At 37.5% G+C, this 22602-nt stretch overlaps 1 protein-coding gene across 2 annotated transcripts in view; it reads right to left on the reverse strand.

Annotated features, from left to right (window-relative positions):
• Unc5c (unc-5 netrin receptor C) overlaps nucleotides 1–22602 on the reverse strand; it is a 328599-nt gene that overhangs the window by 39714 nt on the left and 266283 nt on the right. Inside the window, exons 7-11 of one of the 2 annotated variants that reach the window (XM_050121747.1) lie at nucleotides 21432–21596; nucleotides 5738–5794; nucleotides 3611–3802; nucleotides 2587–2931; nucleotides 1383–1470 (exon numbers count right to left, since the gene is read on the reverse strand). In XM_050121747.1, coding sequence (XP_049977704.1) covers nucleotides 1383–1470; nucleotides 2587–2931; nucleotides 3611–3802; nucleotides 5738–5794; nucleotides 21432–21596 — 847 coding nt within the window. The remainder of the gene's footprint in view (nucleotides 1–1382; nucleotides 1471–2586; nucleotides 2932–3610; nucleotides 3803–5737; nucleotides 5795–21431; nucleotides 21597–22602) is intronic. The other variant, XM_050121748.1, reaches the window with a different exon arrangement.

Below are 22602 nucleotides of genomic sequence, written 5' to 3' on the forward strand. Positions count from 1 at the left end.
ATGGGGGGCAGCATCTGTTTAATGCTCACCTTGGCTTAGGACAAGAGAAAATAAAATGAAATAAATCTTAGATTTTGCTAATTGCTTTTCTTGCTCCCAAAGCAGGGAGCCCTAAGGATCTGTGAATGTTTCTCTGCAGTAGGAATGAAGAAAGATATGATATAAGTAAATACAAAACTTTTAATGATTATCTGTGGCTCAAATTTTAGGCAGGAATAATGTGTAACAATTTGAGGGTTTTTTTTTTTTGCCTTTTGTCTTTTGTTTTTCATCTTCTTGGTCTGGCTGTTGTGTGTGGAGGTAGAAGGAAGGATATTACCAGAGGGGGGGAATGTTCTGGGTCATATTTCTATAAATAACTGTGTCTCCACCCGGGTGCAGAACAAAGACGCTTTCAGTTACTAAAGCAGGGACTAAAAAGAGCTGGCAGAGGATGAGAGTGGGGAGGAGAGTGCAGGAAGATGATCACTTGGTCTGCATTTGTCACTGAGGCTCCACTCAGAGCCACACCTAAGGATGCTTCTTCCTGGGACCAACAGCGATCCCATACAATAAGAATCTCCATTTTCAAAACCTCTTTTGTTTTAAGATCTTAATGTGTCTTTGAAAGCATTAATCACCCAGGCTTCTAGTGCACGTCCTTCACACACACACACATGAACACACACACACACATGCACACAAAGAACACCCTTTATGTGGGAATTACTCAAGAGAGACTATCTCTGCTAAACTAAAAGCTGAATTTAGGACATCTGACCTGTTCTTATTTTTATTACTTAAAATAGCTACATGTTGATCAATATGACACAGTCAAAATCGAACCTTTGGATTTGGTATGGTTTAAATCAACACTAGGCTCATTTTGAAAGGTCTAATTATAAAAGAAGGCTGATGATTCCTAAGCTGGAGGAGAGTTAAGAACAGAAAGGGAAGAATGAGCATAGGGTGGTGCTAGGCTGAGGTGGGAGGGCCATATCAGGGGCTCTGCTAGGCCGAGAATGGGAATGTCAGAAGCTAAGGTGTATCCACTTTTGTGATCTTTATCTCTACTATGGCTAGATTCTTGACCCAGGTCACAAGATGTCAGCATATCTATCTAAATCCATGCATCTCTTTGGACAATCTGTGAATCAAGTTTTTGTCCACATTTTTCCGCTAAAGAACTATGTGTCCACTCACAGAAAAGAACTCTAGCATTCTATCCACACTTACAATATGCAGTGCCTGAAGCTTCAACAAAATGAGAAGATTGAATTTTTTATAGGTGTAGAGTCAAATGTCACCTAAGACAAAATATATTGAATCTATCATTTCTATTGTACAATTATTCCCCAAGTGAAACATTGATAAAATCAAATGCAACAGAAAAAAATATTTACCTCATATTTTCTTTCCTGTGTACAGTTACATACATTTCGTAGACTCTTCCTTGGGGAATGGCCCCAGCGGGAATCAGCAAGCTTACTCCTGAATAGCAAAGGAAAAGAATATTTTATAAGACCCGTGAACCAAAGGAAACTTCTAGAACTCCTTTGCAGCAAGCAAAAGGGAATGCGATTTTGCATCCATGTAGCACTAGTCTTTGCATTTTCCCTAAAACCATGCAAAGGTCCAAAGCTCCCCGCGCCTTCTTTCTGATCTTGCTTTTTACCATAACTCCCTCTGAACTGTAATGGGATTACTTAGGAGAGTGATGTCATTTTAAAAGTTCTTGTTTTATTTAAGGAATAGACAGATGGTTCCACTGTTATTTTTCTTGTAAATTGTAGAGAAACCAAAAACTGCTATTAAAATTTTAAACAGCTGCAATGATGCATTGTTTTTGATGTAAAAAAAAAAGTTCCCCATGAAATTCAGAGTCAGGGAAATGCTAACCTCAGCCATATCAGAAAACATTTTTTCCCCCTGAAATATCTGGTGAGCATCAGTGTTATTCCATAGCAGAGAAAGAGATGGGAAGAATTTACTTTATTATTTGCAAGTCTAAAAAATGATCAATGACATTTCACATAGCTGCAGTAAGTCAGAGGACTTCTCATTTGTTGATGATTGGCACCCATGAGAATGAGAGCGGTGTGAGAACTATACCTTGGATGGTGTTGAGATTGTCAACAATAAATCGTTGACTGGAATAAATTCTTTACAGATATTTTCTGATTGAATGATGGACTGAATAATTAATACAAAGATTTTGTGTTATTATGCAATATTTCCAATCATTTAGAAAGCAATTTTCTCAAATATAGTTTCCTTGAGAAAATTGACCCAAACCAACTCTTTGCATTTTCTAATAGTATGTTTTGAACTACAGGGACTCCAGTGAGGATTCCTGGGTTCATTATACCTTCAAGGCGGTATGTGCTAGTTCTGACCTACACCTCAGCAGAATGTTCTTTCAAGAGGAACTGAATTTAGAATTGCTTGGATGAAGACACATGGTTTTGTAGATTTTGTATGAAGTAATGTTTGAGATCTAGTGAATGGAAATTTGACTTAAACTACATCCAACATGTCAGGTTCAGTAAAAACACACAAGGTAAGATTGCAAGCTGCATCTTTGTCTTCTAAAACGTTAAGACTTACCTGAGTTAGGAATGATGAGGTGACCCCCAAGTGAGTTGAAGGTGCCAAACGCTGTGCAGGATGGGTCGGTCTGTCTCGCGAGACTCTGATTCTTCAGGTTAAGAGCCTCATTCTCTAGCAAGGATTGGGTCATCTGGGGCGACAGCTTGGATGTGAACTCAGAGAGGTCATCCTGAGGGGTGACGGCACCTGAGGTGTTATATACTTTGATTTTCAAGTTGGGCAGTGGGTCCAGGATTGGCGAATTGGTCATTGGTATTTTGTCTGAGACATCGTGCAGAGCGTAGACAGGTCCCCTGTACATGGCTGCTGCTGAGGTGAGGTCCGGGGGGACTGCCAGGAGATCTGAGTCAGAAAGAGAAAAGAAGTCCGTTTGTATTCTCTGTTCAGACCAAGCTAGATTGGTGAGCAACCACTTCACACCTTTAAGCCAAAGTAAAGCTGCTCTGCTAACAGTGCAGAAAGAGAAATCAAAGGTGCTGGGAAACAGGGCAAGTACAGCATCAGTATCCATCTTGTTATTGTCCATTGATAGGTAGCCTTGTTTCTCTGATATGCTCTCTTGAGTTTAATCAGGACACTTAGGGCATTTGGCCATTTCAACAGACTAGAAAGAACCATAAGCGCTACCAAGTCACTATCTGGTAATGGTTTTGCTTACCTATGCTAACTTTGGATTCACATGTACATCACTGCATTAAAAAAAAAGCATTATAAGAAAGGGAAAAGAGACAAGAAAAAAAAAATCAATGAATCAATGTAATAGTTCTTTCAAATAGAAGTTAAAAAGCAGGATAGAGGTACCTGTCAGACAAGCAAACCAGAAATGATCTCTGCATCTCATCAACTCTGATTTACTGTATCAATGATTTCATTCCTATAATGAACAAAGCAAACCAAAATCTCCGCCTTTACTCAACTTACGTTCTAGCTCGACTGGATGACAGAGACGCAACTGAATTTGAAGCTACGCGGTCACTCTGCTCCACAGGGGCATAACTCAGGGGGTGGGAAGCTCACTGACCTTGTCTGGCAGCCTTGATGTTCACAGGCTGAAAGCCGCCATTGAGTGCTGAGGAATCAATGATGTCAGACTCAAAGTCACGGTGGTTCTTCCGGTAGACAAACAGGGCCACCACCACAGTGATCGCCAGACAAACGGTGACAGCTATCACGATCCCAACGTACAGCGCCACATCATCTGAGTCAGGAGCAGCTGGAAAGAGAGAATGAAACATCCGACCAACTGCTTCTAGAGACTTCCCACAGAACACATATGTATTGCAGTATTTTTTTCAGACATTTATTGCCATTTTTTATGGGTTAATTTCAAGTCTATTTCAAAAGCTATATAAAATGGCTATGGTTTTTCAGTGGAAAATTATCACTGATTTCTTTTTCCTTCTCACTCTGCATCAATCCACACACTAATCTATCTTGTAATTGGGCAGCATAACAGACGACTTATTGGCAGGCATTTAAAGAAACTGGAGCCCAAGCTATCCCAAACCACAGGAAATAAAATGTTTATTACTCCTTTCAGGTGAAAAAGTTTAGGAGGATTTTTGAATTCGCTTACAGTTTTCTTTTTTTTTTTAAACCAACAAAACAAAACAAACAATAAACAGTGTTAGAAATATCTGGTATGCTTTTAATCTGTATGTGGATTGAACCAAGATGTTTTTCTAACTTCCACACCAGTCATAAAATTACTTCCTATGCATTCTTCTCTCTATACGTTCTTCTCTCTTCTGCTTAAATCAGCGCAAGAATGGATGGGAACCTTCAAACTGAGCAATACAGCCAAGAAAGTGTAAGGTTAGAAACATGTGTTTTCAGAAGCCCAGATCTGGGGCAGAAGCTAATGTGAGTTCTACCTTATGATGCAGACACAGTGGTATCTCCCAGGACCCTGAGCTTCTCAGGGGCTCCTGTTAGAGCTTCCCACCTAAACTTATTTTTATTGGAATAAACTATAGCTCCGTGAGGTGTTATAGAGTAAAAGGTCTTGGTCAATGATCTGGCAGGTCAGGCTACCGCCGGAGGCAGGTAAGCATGTGACCAACACAAGGTGCTATCCACAGGGGGTTGTTTCTAGGTAATGCAAAAGAGCACATTCTTATAAATGCTGTCTGTTGATTTGGTAGCATGAAACATGCTTGTGTAGAACTGGAGGAGATGACAGAAACTGATTATGAAAACAAAACAAAAATAAATGAAAGTTTTATGTAACCAGTTTGAGATTGTTAAGTCTTTTGTTTTAGACCAAGGAGAAATATTCAGCAAACCAAACACACCTGCGGTCTCCTCATTGTAAAAGAGGTCATTTGTTGATGCTGTAGGTAGTCAAGAACAACTGAAAACTTCCTGGACATGCACATTTGGGTGTGGGGTGGAGAGGACTTTCAAATCTCTATGTTTTGTGTTCTAAAATTTGGGAAACCATTCCTCTCTCCTAAGACACAGAGCTACATGGTTTATGTGTGGAAATAACTCATCATTTTTATCTGCCAGTGGCTCCCAGCAATTACCCAATGCTTGCGCCCCAGTGTCTTTAATTACACCGACAGTTTATATGAATCTACTGTTGGAAAGGGTCCTCTTTCAAAGCTATTACCCTTCCCAGTATTTCAACTTTCCCCTCAATCAAGCCAGTATCAACAGCACCCCTCCTGCATCCCGATAGTTCATTCTTGAACACTGCTTTCAAAATGCTGACTCTACTTTGCCGTGGGGTTTTATTGGCGACCCTGCGGAAGAAATTTTAACTCGGACCAGAATAGTATATCTAATCCTTAATGCTTGACTTTACTTATTCATGATTTATAGCACAACAGATCTGCATTTCCTCAACCTTTCCTTTTTAGTATTTGAACTCTGCCCTTTATGTATGCCAGCCAATTTCACGATATGTTTTCTCAGTGATGGGGACTTGTGCTGTCAATGGTAGACTGATAGCTTTTAAAGCTGGCAGCGACTTGAAATGACCCTTTCTTCTCTTCAGCATTGAAAATCTAATTTGCTTTTCATGTTAGAATACATTAGGCTCCTATTTCCTGTGTGCACATCTGTGAGCCAACGAAAGGCAAACTTGAACAGGGACAATGTTAGAGGACTATTTCCCAGCATAAAACCCAAACATCAAACTTACAAGAAAATCCATATTCATTCTGGGTTCTGTGTTCAGTTGAAATGGGGTAAATGAATCCTTGAAAAGAAAAAAAAACATACAAACGATGAAACAGAAATGGGAACAAAATCAAATTAATGAAGGAAAACAAAATAGGAAGCATGAAAAAATAGTTTAATTAAAGAAAAAGGAAAAGAAACCTGTGGTCCTTTAAAATTCTGGTGGAGTATGGAATTATGATTTTGTGCCTCCTGTTTGCTCTGGAGCCTCACTAAGAATCAATAAGTAGGCAGATTGAATTTCAGAGGAAAAACTGGTCTTGACTCACTAAGTTTGGAGTGCTTAAAGTCTTTCTTTTATTGAGCATAAACTCTAATGGATCTAATTTATTTCAGACATCGAGGGTCATTAGCATAAGGAAAATCTTTTTTTTTTCCTTATCCCTGCCATATGCCTTAATTCCCAGGACATGCCCAGAAGAGTCTGAACAGTTTTCTTTTTCCTTTTCATTTAATCATAGCAGCTTGCTTTTGGTCTCACAGAACTGAAGCAGGTCTGTCGTCACTGGTCAGAGGCTAAGTACCCATTTCCCCAGCAGAGCAGTGCTCAGCAGAGCTCGCCTCGCCAACATCTTAGATTCACTTTTTGGATTTTTGGTCATTGCTTTTACCTTTCACTTAATAGGAATCCAATCGAGACTGCCTGTGTACTGTATAGAGTGTCAATACAATGACAACTGGGTGGGTTTTTTTTTTCAAATCATTTGAAAATCAACTGGACTAAGAGATAATAAACTTACTTATTTTAGGTCTTTAGAGGGATGCTTTACATTGGCCAGATAATAACTAGTAACCTCGCCCCACTAAAAATGCAGAAGAAGCATAGTAAGGACCCTTTTTTTTTCTTTTGAATGCATTCTGCATAGGGAACCAATGAGAACAGCAACATGACACTAAAAATGTCAATGCAAAGTGGAGGGAAATAGGCACAAAATGGGTAAAAATGAGGACATAAAGCTTTTCAATGAGAAAGCTATGGAAAGAACTGCAAGTCCAACTTATAACCAGCACCCAGTGTTTCCTAAGATTTAATATTCTGCAGCACATGAATTAATCAAATAACATAGCACCATTTGGATTAATCAAATGAAGATGAACATGAGCATGTGAATTAAACATTCCTAGTAATACTCAAGGGCAAAAAAGCTAGAGAGGAACCAGAAGAATCACAATTAATTAGTGCAAAGTGAAGGTCTGGGAGGCTTGAATGGTAAGGGCAACTCTAAATCAGGCTGCAGGTAGCTCTCCTGCAGCCAGCAGAGCGCTCACTTCTCATCCGCTATTTACCTATTTGGGATTTAATTCCGGGGAAACACACAATGCTACTTTAATGAAAGTGAGGCTTGCTGGAGCACAGATAGGTTTGCTCTGAATTAATATTTAATGCTTTCTTTTAGAGCAATGATTGCAACCTCCTACCTGGTTTTATAAATATTATATTCCTTATTCCAGTTGTCGGAGTCCATGTATTAGTTTGGTTTTCATTTTTAAACATCTCTGTCTGGTAATAGCCATTTTCCATGTGTAGTCTGTGAACTCAATAAAAGGACAACTGGGACAAACGGAGACTCTAGAAACCCAAGGACTTAGGGCAAACCTGGTTTATTGCTACGGATGCAGAGCTGAGCATGAAGCCCTTTTTTTGGAAGGAAGGATGCTATCCTCCACAGAGGAATGCTGATAAACTTTTTTTTTACATGCTACAAGACAAGGACGTGAGTGTAAACAGAAACTTGGAAATGTTCTGATGGTGACCTGAAAAATATCGGTAAACACTTATAGGGTCCTGCTTAGGTATGTAGGAACCCCCAAAACTCATGAAAAGAAAGCTTCAGTCCAGAGACAAATGACATGCTCTGAAGTATATCCTCCATAAAGCAGGTCCTGGTTTTCCCTGATGGCTTATATTCCCACTTCCCTCAGATTCTTGTTCTTGACAGGCAAAACAAAGACTAATCGAAATTTATAGTTCTTACTTTATTTTCTAATGTCCCATATTGATTTAGATCTAGACCATTCAGTAACTAAATTGGCATCGTAGGCATTGATTATGAGACTTATATATAACTCTAGGCAAAGGATTAAGAATTCCCTCATTCATTCATTCACTCAACCATTCATTCAGCAGGTACTCTTGAATTCTACTATATTCTGAGTTCTAACACACTGGTGGGCGAGACTTTCCTACTGCCCAGAGCTTTCCTTCTGGCATATAAGAAGTAAATAAATGACACCATAAACAAGATTATTTTAAATATTGAAAGTGTGAATTAAAAATTAGGCATACAGCCTGATGATGCAGCCCAGTCATCAAAGGCTTGGCTATGACATGCATGCCCGAGTTTGAGCCCCAGCACTGAACATGTACACAGCATCAGGAGTGGTGATGTACACTAGTAACCTCTGTACTTGGGAGGGAGAAGCAGGAAGATCAGAAGTTCAAAGGTATCATTAGCTACACAGAAAATTCAAGATCAGCCTGGGGTCCACGAGACCCATCTCAAACATTACTATCTTCCTTGTCGTCATCATCATAATCCCCATTTATAATATAGAAAGAAAATGTGGTCTGATTAGAGATATACACAGCAGCAGATCATGTAGGATGGCTCATCCACAAAGAAGTTTTAATGTTATTACAAAGGAAATGAAAACTATGCGTTTGAAACGTGAAACAAGTCACTTGGGATTCTCTATGAAGAAGGAACTGCAGAAGGAGCAGAGCCAAAATATTTCAGTTAACACTCAGTTGGGAGATAGTTTTTACTACATCAATATAGTTAGTGAAGTACTTTCATTTAAATCTGCTTTTGGTAAAACAAAATAGTAAAAAACTAAATGTCTCACTCACTATTTTTCACAGCTAATTAAGACCAATCTAGGCAAACTGACAGTTTCCTGCATGAAAAACCAAAATCAGACCAATATTAGGTATGCTTAATGCCCCAATGTACTGTGTTATGGAGACATTGACAAAGAGTTGTTGAAGGCAACTCTGATACCACTTCCATCTTTTCTAAACACTTTGCTGCTACCTAAGGAAAGTGCCACTTAGGAGGCGGGAATGACTGCTGCACCCTGGAAATGGGAGAACAGAGGAGCCTTCTCCAGAACTTTTTATGCTTTTCCATCTGCCTCATCTCTCCTGAAACACCAGGGAACATTTTCTGCAGTTAATGAAGTGGCCCTGCTGAGTGTCGTCCTAGCAATAATGAAAAATAACAAGTCCAGCACAACACAGCACCAAGGGATTGTTTTGTCGCTTGTGAACCTCATTCATATCAGAGGGATTTAACTTAACTTCTCTGATATATAGAGTGAAGCCAAATGAAAGAACACTAGGGGTGCTGGACAACATAGTGAACTTGAGTTCCTGGTTTTGAATTCGTCAGCCTGGCTGACTTCTGTTTGTCCAACTCTCCCATTCCTTAAATGGTGACATGCTGGACAAATGATATCTTCCCGCAAGTTTCAGTTTTCTGAACCATGTAGGATACTATAGATTTGTGTTTTCATAGTTGTAGAAGGGAGAAATTTGGTTTACACAATGCTTATAATCAATCAATAACTGACAGTTACGACGATATCATTATGAAGCACGATGTTAAGCTACACTGACGTGCTGGGAACATTGTTTTGTACCATGAGTGTGGCCTAGTTAATGAGTGACCTCAAAGAACTTGCCTACATTTCAGCTCCTTGTTTACTGCAGAGCCCAAGGAGCCCAATTTCTCTGAGAAGCCATGAACAGTGTCCTCTTTTAAGTACTATATATTCTTTACTGTCCCCGTTGAAAGGGGTTTGTGCTTGGCCTTTGTGGCTTCTGGCAACAACACAGAGACATGCTTTAGGAGCAAGTTTCGAGAAGAGCGAAAATTGATGCTGGCCTGATTTCTCAAATGAGAGTGCTCCATTTCTCAGCAAGGAATTTGAAAGGGGGCAGAGGCACTGGCTTTTATTCTTTGGATTCTCACAATGTTTGGGGGCTTCTTTTGGCCTTTAGCAACTGAGGTCCAAGGACACTACATGCCCTGAAATTAGATGAACATTCATGGGAATAAAATGCACTCCATAAACTCAACACATAAGTCACAGCACTCAGATTGGTATTTTCTCTGTCATAGGCAGGATTCCAGGGCAGGATGCAATAGCCTTAGTATCTGGGCCAGATAGAGCCAATTCCAGCAAAGGGTATAAGGAAGCTACCCTTCAATCTCTTAAAAAAAATAGAACTTTGAATACTTAAAGAAATTTTACTTTTCAAAGATGAAGTTTTCCTAACCTGGAGCACTAGAAAATGAAGGTTTTATTGTGAAGAAAAAATATTAATACTATATGCTTATGCATATGTGTGTGTGTGTGTGTGTGTGTGTGAGAGAGAGAGAGAGAGAGAGAGAGAGAGAGAGAGAGAGAGAGAGAGAGAGAGAGAGAGAGAGAGANGAGAGAGAGAGAGAGAGAGAGAGAGAGAGAGAGAGAGAGAGAGAGAGAGAGAGAGAGAGTTGGTGCTGAGGCGCCACAGAACATGTGTGGAGGTTATGGTATAATTTTCAGGAGAGAGTTCTTTTCTACCATATGAACTGGGTGTTGGAGTCAGATCGTCAGCTGCTGGGCCATATTGTTGGCCTTCATCATGGAGAAAAGCTTTCTGGGAACATCAAGCAACTTAAAAACAAGTTTTGATCAGCTCTCTTGAGTGGTTAGTGCAATGCCCCTTTGATTTCAAAAGCATCTTATGAGTGCTCATAACATCATTTCAAGAGATCACATTGTCTAAGCTTTTCCAGTCAATGAGACTATGTGCCAAAGGCTAGAGAAAGGATAATTCCAATAGTATCCAAGTTTAGATTCAACCAAAGGAAATTTGATTTCAGCCATTCTTGTCAATCATGTTGATATTCAAATTTTGCCTTGTCTAACCCCACGGTGTCCCATTCACATTTGTGTTGGCTCTAGACTTGGACTGCTACTATTGCTCTACCCATTTCCTGGTTGCTGGCCGAAAAGTGAACACGAGAAAGAAGTGACTCCTATTTTACTCACGGTCATCTATGAGTCTAGGGATGGGGCTACCCTCATTTCCAACTGATGTCCAACTGTTTTAAAAATCAAAGTCCATGTCCAACTAACTTGAAATGGAAAGAGACATTTCCTTGGTTTCATATCTCAGTAGCAACACATCTTTTTGGTCATGGCCAGTGCCTGGTATCTGTATGGTTACATGCCTGAATGTAGCCTGTTTGGTGGGGGTTTCATTTGGGTGTTATCAGGAGCAGTGCCAGAATCTCTACTTTCCCCAAATGTAGCAACTATTTTTTTTCTTATTTTTTTAAAAAAGGTTTGCTTTCAGTGAAGTATGAATATAAGCTGGTAGAAAAAATGATCTTAGCTTTATGATTAAAATAATTTAATGTTAACTACTTTTATTCGGTAATTAATATTTTCATACCAAAATTATTATTATGGATAATTCTGATTGCCAACTTGACAGGATTTAGAGTCACCATGGAAACAAACCTATGGGTATATCTGGGAAAGATACTTTATGTAAAGAAAATTTAGCTAGTGAGACTCACTCTTAATGTGGGTTAGTAGCATTCTCTTCATACCTCGAAGTTATTGATTCAGATACACAGACCAGGCTCTATTTCCCCAGCCCTGGGACTACAGGCATGTGCTACTGTGTGGGTGTTGAGGATCGGCACCCTGGTTAACAGGCCTATGTAGCATACTCCCAGCACCCCCAAAAGGAACAAATGAAATGATAAAGCAGTAAGAGCCGGCAAAAGAGCTTATACAGTAAAGGGAGTAAAAATGAGAAAGATTCGGTTTATATAGTGGCTTCTTCATTGATCTGTGGGTCTCAGGTGAGTCAGTAGTTTCTAGTCAATGTTTCAGTTTCTTATTTTGCATAATAGAACAATTATTAGTGATAGTCAAAAGACCCATCTATGAGGTTATTTTTCTATCTTTTGAGTATTAATTAAATTGAACTCAAGTAATTTTTGACTCCATTTAGCCATATCTGACATTGAGGCATACAGCCAGGAACAATTTAAGCTACAGTCCAACGGTATGTCATTAGGTGAAAACAGAATAGAATTAAAATTAAAACTGAAATTCATTTAACTATAAAAAAGATATGATAATTTTGTGCCCTCTAAAATTTGAGAACTCCTGACCCAGACTTAGGAAATATTTAAAAGAAATGCATGCACATAGACGCTGTGGGAATTACAGCTCTTTAAGTTTGGAACCAAGCTAGGCAAAATGGAGACACTATGGTTTTGTAAGGATTTTTGCTTGTCTTCATGGTTTACTTACTGTCGTCTTATATCGTAGTGTTCATATGCTCTTAACGTGCATATAAATAGACTTGAGGAAGCTGTAAGACCTTTAGAAAAGAAGACCAATCCTATTCGGAGATGATGGTGACAAGAGGACTTGACAATTACACATCAAAATTCATCAGTTTACAAGTGTATTAACTGTGTTCTTTGTAAGTTTGGGGTTCTTTCATTTGATTGTTTTGTTTTGTTTTCTGTGTGTGATAGGGCCATTACTGTGCGGTGCATTCTGGTCTGGATAGCATCAGTTCACTTCTGTTTTCTTGCCTTAACCACCGGTGTGCTGGGATTTTAGGCATGAGCCACCACACCTGGCTCAAACTAATGCTTTCACATCACCAAATTTTAGTTAATTTTAGTTTTATTTATCTATTTGACATACACTCACTAAAAAAACTTCCTAAGACCTGGTTTTATTCAAGATCTGATCATTAGAAGACTCTGCTCCAGGTAGACTTGCCCTTTTCCTTGACCTGGCTGCCTGGTCTGTTTGTCAAGTGTTTGCAGACCAACCTAACATGCGGGGTATTCACATCTTGATCACATGTCTTCTAATGCAAACATTCTTGCTAAACCTCAAGAGTGACTCAAAAATTAACATGGCCAGGTTCTTTTTCTCCCCTTCTTAAGTCTGAGCTTATTTTATAAACTCATCAGAGCACTAACGATGTCAAAGGTCAACTTTGTTAAAAGCACACAAGGTCATTTATTATCCTTACCCACTCTTCTGAGGGTTTATTATTGATGGGGTTTACAAAAATCCAAGTAAATGCATATGTAAAATTCAAGATGTTACAGCAAAAATAGGAAAGAGCCTTTCCTTAGCATGATGCCAGCCATATGAGGTGGCTGTGGCTATCTGTTACTCCATCTTTTGGTGGACACTGACCACACTAAGATGGTTCATGGCCTTGTTTGTAACAGTCACCAAGCATACCTTCTAAAAACAGTTAACAGATGTATAACAACCTCACAGGGAAAAGGACCTGTCTCAGGTCTCACAGTGGATATAGCATAAATGCTTTAAATTCATCTCAGTTCACAATCCAGCTTAAGCATCAGTTGCCCAAGTGCTTTTATGATGGAGAATCCAAAACCATCAAAATTTTCAAAGAAGAATATAACATTATTAAGTTAGGGGTAATACTCATACATAATATTATCATACAAAGACCTTAGACAGAAAAAAGCAATAATGTGGAATTCTGAAAAGGTGACTTAACACTAAATAGTCAATCTGTTGACTTTTATGATAAAAAAAAAAATCTACCTAACAGCCTTGCCCTAAACCCATTTTGCTCTGTTTGTTGGGACCGCCTAATAGTGACATCTTTCCTTATCCCCCTAGAGATGTCCCTCAAGATGAAAGCTTTTGTCTCTTCACACTGTCTTTTTGGGCTCGGTAGGTGTTCAGCAGGTTTCTGTGGTTCCACATTTCCGACCACATCCTTGCTTTCAGAAGCAGGAAAATGTTTTACCAGAAAGGAGAAAGGCAGACCACACTGATTATGCTGGAGACTACCGAGCACTGTGTTGGGCAGGAAGTCCATGGACAGAATATTTATTTGCCATCTGGGATACTGCGCACATGGAGAACTATAGAAAACACAGCTACAGCATCAACTTTTAACTGCGGATAAAAGTGTTCAATGTCTAGCACTCACAGCTAGTCTTTCCTACCAAACTTCTGTGTTGACAAGAATTTTGCTGGATAGTGACTAGCACCTTAGCAAGTGCCCACCGCAGGCAGTGCAATTCCCATTATTCTATAGAAGCTAGGGGAATGTTGATTTGGTAGGTAAATGATTTCCCCATGTTATGAGCACCTGGGGTTGCAGGAGCCCCAGTATGCAGTGTGTCCACACTGAAATTTACACGCAGAGAGTTCCGCTACTTCCTCCGGTGAGAAGTAATGGAAGAGCTGTGTGACAGGCAGATGTTTTAATGAGTAGGAAGTGCTAAATTTGCACAATGCATAATAGTTTCATTTCCCAGAGTCAGGGGGCTTACTGATGCACACACAATTCCAGGCAGTCCTTGTTTGAAAATTACAACACTAAGGCTTCTATAGCATAAACTCTCTTTGGTAAGAAGTAATTCTAAGTTCACATTTGAACTCTATGTAATTGAAAGCTAAAATCCACAGGAATGTTTGTAGGAATGTACAAATTTAACTCATCAGTACACACTCATGGACCATTTAGTCTTTGAATAACTCTTTTCCAAAGGAAAAGTAACATGGATTAAACTATTATAAAGCATTACCTGCTTTTAAAAATACCAATGCATTTCAACATAAAGTCAGTTTATGTTTAGCTTAGCATTATTTAAAGACTTTTTAGGGGCTTTGCGATTCTCTCTCTCTCTCTCTCTCTCTCTCTCTCTCTCTCTCTCTCTCTCTCTGTCCCCCGTTTCTCTCTCTTGCTCTTTGTTGTCAGATCATCTCATGTAATCCTATTTCAAAGCTATACTTTAAATACAGGCAGCAGATTCTGTCATATAATATTCAGGATAACAAAGAAACTGAAATATGCCCTACTAACAGTTTCTTTGTTATCCTGAAAATAGTACAGTAGCCCCTACAACACTGTCTCCTGAATAGGCGTTATTACTTAAAAACATGGAAATTTATTATGCGGCTTATTTTTTCTCATATCAGAACAACAAGACAAATGCTTTTCTTATTTTCAGTATTTAAAACAGTGTCTTTGTTATTTTGTTTGTTTGTTTGATGTAATCCATGTTGGTCAATGTATCAAAACACTCCAGTGTTTGAAATGATTGCATTCTTTCAAAAAAACTAATAGTGTGGCTACAAAATGTCCAGTTTCTTTGGAGGTAATTGAGAGATGCTGATGCCTTCAAGTATCATTGCCAATGTATTTTAGTACACTCACACTAATTCCTCAAAATTTTAATTAGAAGGGATGTGTTGTGTCTAAAGTAGCAACTGATTGTTTTGTTTTAGGTGAATAAAGTTATGTCCTCTCTGTCTCTGTCTCTCTGTTCCTTTCTGTAAATTCTTAGAAAAAAAAAAAAACTCTTGTGTGGATAGCCTAAATTTAGTGAAACTTTGGCAATATCTTAAATATTGGGATTCTGTTGTACAAATGTCATTTTACAGCATTGCACAATGAATCTGACATAGCAAACAGTCTAAGAATAAGGCTGGTTGCAAGCTCTGGGTGATATGTGCATGACAGGCAACTAGGAAATAATGGAAAACCATAATTCAGTTCCAAATCCCCATGCCTTCAAAATACTTGATTTACTGGCTTTTAGTATCTCTCTTCAACTTGGGTTTTCTACTAGATTTTTTGCTTGTATTTTATTAAATACTGTTATTAATGATCAAATTTGAATCACCATGACCAAGATCTTAGGATAAACCAGCAATATTCCTGTATCTCAAATTCAGAGGGCCCACTGTCAGAGCATGCTGGGACACTATCCTCCCCTCTACATTTCATTTTGAACATGTCATTTATAAATAGAAGCATAATGGAATGCCAAGTACAATGAATGTGCAAAACACGAGTCATATAGAAAAAAAACTACTTATAATCTCATAAGCCCAGAGACAGAATAATTTTCAACAATAATTTCCTAAGCTTACTTTCATATAGTTATAGAAAAATGCAGTATAAATCCAAATCCGGCTTTTCTGGCTTTGGATCATGGAAATATTTTAGTGTGTGCATCATTATGTATTTTTTCTTTTATTTTTTTTTCTATTTTGTTTTCAAGACATGGTTTCTCTCTGCATCCTTGGCTGTCCTGGAACTAGTTCAATAGACCATGCTTGCTTCCAATTCATAAAGATCTGCCTGCCTCTGCCTCCCGAGTGTTGGGATTAAATGTGTGCACACCATCCACCACTTTATGATTATACATTTCTTAACCACTGCATTTTAACAAACGTCTTTATGATTATGAGTGTGTAGCCTTGGTGAGACATGTATTTCAACTGCCTGGCCTCCAGGAAAGAGCAAGGCAATAGCCCGAGTGTGGGGAAGAGCATTGTCTTCTAGACTCGGCATGGTTGCTGTGCACCATGTGCTGTGCACATGAGCTTACAGCAGCTGTGGTGTTCTCTGAATAAGACAGACACACATTCAAACCAGTTCACACTTCCAGCATGAAGAAGGGTATCCAGAGGCCCAACCTGGTTTAAGAGTTCTTGGCAGTTTATGGCTGCTGGGGAAGTGAGAGATACTTGAGAGAGACTGTTCTTTGGTTTGTGCCTACTGGATTTTGCCACTTTGATCACAGTGAATGTTTCGACACATGTGTATGAGTAGCATTAATTGGACTTGACGGTTTTAGACACACACACACACACACACAGTCTGGAGTGAGGTGGTGAAAGGAGTTAGAGGAAGAATAAGATCAGGATATTTTATATAGACATGATTTAGTCAAAGAATAAAAAATGGGCTTTATAATAAAAACAATATAAACAAATAAAAATTTATAGCTACAGTTCACACATACATATATATGTAGTGTTTATATTAATTAATTGAAATCTATTCATTCAAGTAGATTTGGTGGGTTAAAGCATATTTTAATTTTTATTTTTTCTGGAAATAATTATGAAGATCTTAATATTTACTAGTAAATCATAAATTTCTACTACAAATGCACCAACATTTAGCATAATTATCAATTCTAAATATTAGATACTTTTATAACTGATTCACAAAACCATGTGGATGTGTTTGTGTATATATGTGTGTGTGTTACACATGTATGTCCATGTGTGCTCTCTGTGAGAGCATTTACAGGGGTCAGAAATCAACAATGAACATTTTCCTCTGTTGTCAGCTTTAATATCTGGGCCATCATATCTCACCAAGACCTCATTTGAAACAATCAGTAGCTTGGTAAACAATTGAAAATTACTTTAAATGGAAGATAAACATTTTAGAACTATACAACCCAAGCAAATTAACTATAAATTAGAACTATGAATAAAACTATAATATATACGGAGGCATAGTGAGAAATGGAACTAAATAATGGTCAAAATAGATAGTCAAAGATTTTAATCAGCTATTTAAAATAGATATTGTAAGTTTCATGCCATTTTTAACCTTTTCCAGTATGATTTAAGTATTGAACTCATCAAAAGCATAAAACTGAATTTGTTTCTATAAGTTTAAAATTGCCATTGACAAGGTGAGTTTAGTTCATTTACATGGCAGTTCTTGAAAAGTGTATTTCTTTGACATCTTGCTTATTGTTGGTATTTATCAAGGCCTGTCTTTTTTCCTTCTTTTCTACCTTCATTTTTTTTACCTCGATTCATACATTTGTAGACAGTCTTACCATTACGTCTGGATCACTTGAATCAATAAAATACAGTGTGAAAAAACATAACTATTTTCTTCCAGAATAATACATGGAATTTTAAAATCCTTCCTTAGTTCATAACTTGTTATGTCCCATTTTAGTATTATTTAGTTTCTCCTTAATTTCAGATGACCTTCTATTATTCTTTATTTGATAGCATTAATTCTCAGTGTCCATTTTGTTGTCACTCAGTGGGTTTTATGAGAAGCAAATGAATCCTTTGTCTTTTACTTGACTCACAATCTCTTCCAATTTTGATTTCTTGATTAATAAATGTCAGACTTCCTTATATTAATTTCTAATTCACCTACTACTGTTTACATAACATGCTTTTATTTCATCTAACTATCAGATCTGCAACCCAGGTTCCTGTTTTTTTTTCTTCACCTTTATCTATAGCTGTATGTGTCTAATCTGATTATTAATCTTGTATGGAATTTTAAATTTTAACCATCATGTTTAAAGTTTTTAACATTTTGATTCCCCCAAATGTTCCCATTCTTGTAACAATACTCTATGCTTTCATTGTAAAATAGTGTTGCCTTTATACTTTCACTGACAACTGTCCCGAGTCCCTGTGAGTGGAATGCTAATTCTTTCTGTTTTGTTGTAGGTTGCCCTTACACTGGACTGTTCTCTTGGGAGATTTTGAATTTTCATGCAATTTTCAGGGGTGGACATTTAAAATTTTTTTTTTCACAGACCAATGCACTAAGATACTAAGATTGCAGAAGGGACCTGCTAGTGGTTTACTTTCTGTGCTTCCTCAGAAGCTGCTCCAAGGATGCTAATTACATGTCTTTCTATCTTTTGCTCCCTGGAGTATATCTGAAGCTCCATACCACAGCTGGGTATAGCATTGTGGTTTTACTACAGATTTTACTTAACCGAATACCTTATTTTCCTTACCCTGCTATTTTTTTTTTTGTGGTTTCTTTCGAACAGTTGGCCAAAAAAAAAAAAAAAAAAAAAAATCTACTTGTTTTTCATGGTGGGTAGTAATGAATGAATTACAGCTTTATTAAGTTCTTGCTCAAAGTCTCAGCCTAATTCTTTCACTAAGCCTATGACCCCAGTACAAATCCTGACTCTCAAACTCTCTAAGACTCAAATCATATCCACTTTGGCTCTGGTTATTCTGGTGTCTTCCACACAGCCTACTCTCCCTTTTCCTTGTAACTACCTTCCTGTTACTTGTAGATTCTATTCTTCTCCTCTCTTCTCCTCTCTTCTCCTCTCCTCTCCTCTCCCCTCCCCTCCCCTTCCCCTGCTCTCCCCTCCCCTCCTCATCCTCCTTCTCCCTCTCCCTCCCCCCCTTCTCCCTCCTCTCTGTATAGTGATATTCAAGTCTGTAACATTTTATCTAAATTATCTACATATTTTGATACAAAGGTTCTCATATTATTGTTAGGTGGTAAAGCAATAAATTTCTCATAATTTTGTTGTTTTGAGAAAAATAATTAATAAATCTTGACAACAGCATTTTCTATTAATTTCACCTTTCATAGACCTTAAATGCCAATTTAACTTATTGAAAAATAATGAATATACTATGGTATCTAGGAAACTCTTGAATCCTACTTAGATCTATCAGGAACTCTGAGCTTCTTTTACCCAGCAATATAAAAACATTAATAACAGGATTAAGTATATATACTTTTTATTAGAACTATTTTATTTCATACTTGGTCTGATATTGAGTAGGACAGCCTTGTTTTAGGCAATATTATTGTATTGTTAGATAACACATTCAAGATATGAATTCCCCTAAAGCAAAGGCATTTTAGAAGCAGATTCCTCATTGGCAATTGCAACTCTGTGACTTTGTGTTCTAATCCATTCCTTTTTCTTATCATGGACATTGTCCCTCTTTCAAGCTTTATAGTTTTGTTGTTAAGAAGGCTTTTGTTTTCCAAGCAAAGGTAATATTATTTCTTTGTAAGACTTTGGCAGCAATACTTCTCCAGAAATTCCAAGCTTAGTGGGAAACAGCGACTATAAGCTCTAAGTGTAAAACACTGTAATTATACAGCAAAGCAATCTCTCTGCTGTTGTTTTATCACCCAGGAAATCGATAGTGGTATAGACCACAATTCTCGACTAGATCTAGGACAGATGAGAAAGATTATTGACTTAGTAGGAACTACTAGCATAAGAAATCACAGCAGTGGGAAAAGATGGCTTTTTACCTGAACGACTTCAATCCAAACTCCAAATAGATTTTGTCCAATAAGAAACTTAATTTTTTTAAAAGCAAGGAAATGTACAAATAAACAAAAAACATCATCCATGTCTAAAACTATCTTAAAATCTAAGTACACTCACCAGCAGCCATTAGTGTTGGCAAATATTCAATCATGAGGGAAAATTTCATTATGGTTGGGTGAGGTGAACAGATATTGAGGAATTGATAGTCATGAGGTCTTAGTTTGAAAGTCTTGTGTTTGGCAAATGTCATAGTTTAGAAAGAATTTTGTAGAAGTTTGAGTGTCCTAGCATGTAGCAATATATTCCTTGTAAACTATCTTGCCAAGAATTTAAGTACATGGAGCAGAAACCAGTGATATTACATCAGTCAATGTTGTTATTATACTGAGATAGGATGAAAGTACTAAAGAAAAACATGCCCCAAACTATCTCAATTACATCAATGAATTTGTTTCATACTAAAGAAAAAATATGAAACAATAAAAACATGACATATTCATGTTTTTATATTTGGTCCTCAATTAAAACTTGTTCCTGGGGATGAAACTTGTATCTGTAGACAGATGATTAATAAAAAGCTGTCCTCTCTTTCTTTTCACATTTCTAACATGAACAGTGAGGTGCATGGTAACTCTCCCCAGTCATCAGAAGCTTAGGAATATGGCAACGCTTGACAATGCAATTGAGTTGTGCCTGGATTTTCATTCAATGTGAGCAACATTATTATATATTTGTACTTTAAGTAAGTTTTCTTTTTAAAGGTCCTTGTGTACATAGACTCTGAAGAGTAAGCAAAGTTGCATTTGTGTAGTGAAAACAAAGTACTTGTTCTCAAATGACAAACACAATAGTCCCTGGTGAATATGTCCCATTATATATTCAACATGCATGAGAAAATGTCAACATTTGGCCACCATTAGCTCAGATTCACCGTGGCACATTGTTTATTCAATTTGCCTGAACAATTCTATGTAATTTTTTTCATTTCAGGAATAGAGATGGTAAATTCTGAACATCTAAGAGCTCTTCAACAAATGGTTAGGAGTTTGCAAGTATTAAACGCAAGTCACCATTTCACTGACAAAATTTTATGCAAAGGGTATGAGAAATATAATATATCTCATTTCATATACCATAACATCTGAGGCAACTTCTATGATCATTAAATAGTGTTTTATCATTTATGCTTTTTTAAAATAGGCTAAATTATACCCATGATGTAATTTCTAACACAAACCTAGCACTTTCAAGAGGTTGGGAAGATATTCTTACTAAAGATTTATTATATATTTATCAAACTGCAAATTTTTTTATTGTCCTTATATATTTTAAATTTCAAGTATGTTGACTCAGTGCCAGGTATGAATTACAAATAAATATCTCACTTGTTGAAAGTCATCCTTTGCTTCTATGATAAGTTTAAGGTACTCTCATGTGCAAGGAAATACAACCGAGTTAACAGTCTTCTGTGTTGGAAGGAATGACAAGCCTCTCCATGGAAATGACTGAATTATATTATTTTCTTGAGTGAAAACAATACTATGTGCAACATTTGTTAACCAGGCAATTATTATTTTTTCTGGTTCATGAGAGATTAGCTTTTCTCAATTATGAAAGAAAGCAGGGATAGAGTTCTATCATCACATTTTTCTTATTGTTCATCATCCTCAAATAACCATATTCCTTCAAGCTATCCCAAAGCCTTGGCCTCCGGCCCCTTGGTACCTGCATTTCTTCAGTTTGACTTACCTTGCATGCACAGCCCATCGGTGCAGTTCTTGGATTGCAGGACCAGGCCATCACAGTCTTTGCCCCCATTCTTGGGTGCGGGTGCTGTACACTCTCTCCTGCGCCAATGGGTGCATTCAGTCCCACAGGTTGACCATTTGCTCCATGATGTCCACCTGCCATCCACTGCCATGAGGGAAGCCAGCATGAGGTCAGAACAAGCCGTTACTTAATAAAGGGTAAAGAAGCACAACTCAATTCCCACAAGACAATACGAATGGAAGAAGATAACCCAATGAGAAGCCTGGCACTCAGTTAAGCCTCTGGTGAATGAGTCATGCTCTACCTGAGGGAGTTCTGTGCATTTCCCCCTCTAGTTAAGGGTCCAGCAAGACTTTCTGGAACACATCAAGAGCTACATAAGCATATTATCATACTTTTTTCTCTTGATTCATTAAAGGTGAGGCTTTGGGATATTGCATGGAAGATCAGAGGGTTTCCTTTTTAATCAAAGATTTCTTCATTTAGAGTGTCACATAAACAATGAGAGCAAAAATGTATGAGAGTTGTAAGCAAAGGAAGTGTAGTGGTTAAGGAACTCATTCATTCTCTTCTCTCTGTCTTCACCCCCTCCCATGTCTCTTGACTTCTATACTATTTATATTTTCTTTTTGTCATCCAGGTCACTTGATTTGACTGAAACCTTTGCCACACCTTTCTGTAAAGACAATATTATTTGTAGCTTATTTTGTGGTTTCTTTCCATTATTTGATAGTGTACAATTTCTATTCATGCTGAAATAAAATTTAAGTAAATCCCTCATTTTGGCAAAAAATGACCCAATTTCATCCTTATTTTGGTAGATTATTATAAGAAAGTTAAGTGACAATGAGCTGAGATATCTCTTTCTTGAGAATATACAACTTGGTATCAATTTGAAAAACAGAGTAAACTTCCAAACTTCAAAAGAAATCCTCTTAATTATATTAAAGAAGGAGGATTAAAATATTAAAATAAGTTTTAAAAGTGTTTGATTTTTTTCACCTGATACATAAATGTTTATGATTACCTAGAATTCTACATAAAACATTGCCAAACATCATTTATTGAACCTTTAAACTACTCAATTCTGAACACTGGAAAAACAGCATAAATTTTAGGAGCTTACAGTGTTTGGTAATTCTGTCTTATT

This window comes from Alexandromys fortis, unplaced genomic scaffold (assembly GCF_014885135.2).
Source record: "Alexandromys fortis isolate MF-2015 unplaced genomic scaffold, M_Fortis_MF-2015_v1.1 scaffold_196, whole genome shotgun sequence".
In the NCBI taxonomy this organism is placed as follows: Eukaryota; Metazoa; Chordata; class Mammalia; order Rodentia; family Cricetidae; genus Alexandromys; species Alexandromys fortis.